Source organism: Dasypus novemcinctus, chromosome 27 (assembly GCF_030445035.2).
Source record: "Dasypus novemcinctus isolate mDasNov1 chromosome 27, mDasNov1.1.hap2, whole genome shotgun sequence".
NCBI lineage: Eukaryota > Metazoa > Chordata > Mammalia > Cingulata > Dasypodidae > Dasypus > Dasypus novemcinctus.
The window spans coordinates 32711669-32715103 of NC_080699.1; the positions used below are offsets into that span (position 1 = coordinate 32711669).

General features: G+C 38.4%; 1 protein-coding gene across 1 annotated transcript; it reads right to left on the minus strand.

The window, feature by feature from the left end:
• Positions 1-616: 616 nt before the first annotated feature.
• On the minus strand, positions 617-1549 carry LOC101420167 (olfactory receptor 8B8-like). Its single transcript, XM_004469313.3, has one exon. It carries the CDS (start codon positions 1547-1549, stop codon positions 617-619), a length of 933 nt encoding a protein of 310 aa, XP_004469370.1.
• Between the last annotated feature and the right edge of the window lie 1886 nt (positions 1550-3435).

Consider the following 3435-nt stretch of genomic DNA (forward strand, 5'->3'; position numbering starts at 1 on the left):
TAAATTAATGCAACAAGCCTACTCTTTTGCAACAAAAAGAATTACCAAAATGTTCTATAAAGAAACAAAGCTATACCCAACATGATCCTTCTCAATAAAAACACAGTCAACTTTCAAAATTGACAGGTTTTCTAATATTTTATGTTTTGGGACTGAAAAATAATAAAACAAAGTAGGTATAGAGTTTTCCTAGCCAGGCAGGAAATATCTATTGACAATTCATTATGTACTAGTTTGATACACACAATGACACCCTAGTAGTGACTTTATTTAATCAATTTGAAGAACTGTTCATCTTTGTCTTAAGAGGGGAAAAAAGAGAGAGCAAACGAGTACATGGGGGAAAAACACAGTTATTATAAATTATTTCCTTCATGTTATTCTCAAACAGGGAAAAATGTGAAAAGGAAAATGAATTATTCACATAATGAAAAATGGAAAACCACCATTTTAAAAATAACTTCACATAAATTATCGAGAAAAATCTCCAATTCCATTAATCCCACTCACTATGGTAAGAAAAACATAGGATAAGAACAACTGCTACCAAATTTATTGTGAGTAAGTACAATTAAAATCTGTCCTATACCATCTGCACAAGGGACCGTATTTCTGATCAACATTTTCCCCTACTCAGAGTTTTTCTCAAGGCAAATTTAACATCTTTGTTCCTCAAGCTGTAGATTAAGGGGTTCATCATAGGAACCACATTGGTGTAAAAGACGGAGGAAATTTTTCCCTTAGCCATAGACTCAGCATTAGGTGGTTTCAGATACACAAAAAAACCTGATCCAAAGAACAGCGAAACAACAATTATGTGGGAACTGCAGGTGCTAAAGGCTTTGGATCTGCCCTCAGTGGAATTAATGTGGAGGATGTTGGACAGAATGAAACCATAAGAGGTAAATATGGTAAGACAGGGCACAGAGATGCTGATGCTCACAATGATGAACATTACCAGCTCATTGACATAGGTGCTTGTGCAGGAGAGCTGGAGCACAGGGAGGATGTCACAGAAATAATGATTGATGGTATTGGCATCACAGAAGGTCAGTCTCAGCATGCATACAGTGTGCGCCATAGCACCAGAAAAGCTCATCAAATATGAACCAAAAATAAGGATGGAACACACTTTAGGGGACATGGCAATGTTATACAAGAGTGGATTACAGATGGCCACATAGCGATCATAGGCCATTGATGTCAGGATATAGCATTCAGTGATGGCAAAAAAGCAGAAAAAGAAGAGCTGGGTCATGCAACCCTGATAGGAAATAATATTCTTCTTTGTTAAGAAGTTCATCAGCATTTTGGGTGTAAAAACAGAAGAATAACAGAGGTCTGTGAAGGACAAGTTAAAAAGGAAAAAGTACATTGGAGTGTGAAGGTGAGAATTCAGTCCAATTAGAGTTATCAAGCCCAGGTTTCCCAGCATAGTTAACATACACATTGCTAGAAATAAGAAGAACAGAGGGAGTTGCAGATCTGGCTGTTGTGTTAATCCCACCAATATGAATTCAGTCACAAAAGAGCCATTTCCAGGAGACATTCTGTTCTGGGTTATCTATGAGATAAGAAAAAGGGTTACATTAGAAGGTAACCCAAATATTCCTACATTAACTCTTCTCACAGGGGTGGAATATAGCTGGACCTGGACAATAAAATCTGTCTTTACCACTCCCATGATACTTACGGACAATGACTTTTTCTTCTTCAATTCTTAAGCTAAGTGTAGCCAAGAGTACCACCAATTTAGCCTAAAGAGAAGAGACCAGTGCTGCCATATAGAAACACGGCTTAAGGAATCTATGTATCTCTTAAAAATAAATAAAAAATATATTAAAAAAACAAAAAAAACAAAAACGTGGCTGCTGGGAAAACAACAGGGAAAGGTAATAATAGACCAGACAGAATCATCTCTCTCATCTTATCCTTTTTTCATCACCAGAGTCCTTCAGCCACCCGGAAAATTTGAGGATGAGGTCCTAGCTACCTGGAGATTACCTGTAATGAAGATTGGAACATTGTGGGATGGGAACCAAAAACAATGTTTCAGGATCCAAACTAAGGGAAAAGACTCTAGTGGAGGTTCAGTAGCTGTGCCAAGTCACAGAGTAAAAGCCATAAATCTACAAGTGTGAGAGTTTCCTCCATGGAGAGGTAACTTACTAAGGTACAGGCACTGTGAGGGTCCTAATGTCTCTGAACATTGTCTGCTGCGCTCAAAAACAAATTCTTCCACCTGATTTACCTTAGTGACAAGACTGCACAAATGGAAAGAAAGTGGCATGTCTTAATCCCTGGACTTAGACATCTCAAAATAAGGACATAATATGAATAAAATTCAGGAACTTACTCACCTTTGACTAGAAAACCTCTGTGTTTCCTGATGGCTATTATTATCCTGTGGTTTTAGAAGGGAAATTTGAAGCTCTGAGACTAGTTCCTTTGATTCCAAGAGTAAAAAGACCAAACAATTTTCAATATTCTCTAGAAAATTTCTGAGATACAGATCATAATTTCTGATTTTAACCTTGAGTTCTTTTAAGCAGCAGAGATTATAAATTAACATTATTTATTATGATCACATTTGCTACCTGATAAACACCAGGAGATTCAACATGAGTTTAATGATACAATGCACTTGGTATAAAAGAGGTGAGAATTTTGTTCAATCTATTCCCCAGTGAACAGATTCTATGCATAATAAGGAAATAAGGGAATTGCATTTATATCCTGGGCCATGTTATGTCTTTAGGGACTCAGTGTTTTCCTCAAATTTTGACTTCCCTATAGGAACTGCATCTCCCTCATTGCAGAACTAATAAGAAACTTCATTTCTACACGATTTTGTCTTTGATGGGAAATCAGTCTATTATATTGTTTCTTTCCATCTATTTGTGGGGATAGTTGGACAGCTCTTTAAATACACAAATTACTTGGTGATATGTGTTAAATGTGTGGACTGTAGGTGGTGGACTTGACCCAGTGGTTATGGCGTCTGTCTTCTACATGGGAGTCTGCGGTTCAAACCTCGGGCCTCCTAGACCAGTGTGCAGCTGGCCCATGTGCAGTGCTGATGCGCACAAGGAGTGCCATGCCACGCAGGGGTGTCCCCATGCAAGGGAGCCCCATGTGCAAGAAGTGTACTCCATAAGGAGAGCCGCCTGGCGCGAGAGAAAGTGCAGCCTGCCCAGGAATGGTGCCACACACACACAGAGCTGACACAACAAGAAGACGCAACAAAAAGAAACACAGATTCCCATGCTGCTGACAACAGAAGTGGACAAAGAAGAAGATGCAGCAAATAGACACAGAGAACAGACAACCAAGGTGGGGGGGAGGGGAGAAAAATAAATAATCTTTTATTAAAAAAATGTGTGGACTGTATGGTGTGTGAATTATATCTCAATGAATTTGTTACCTAAAAAGAAT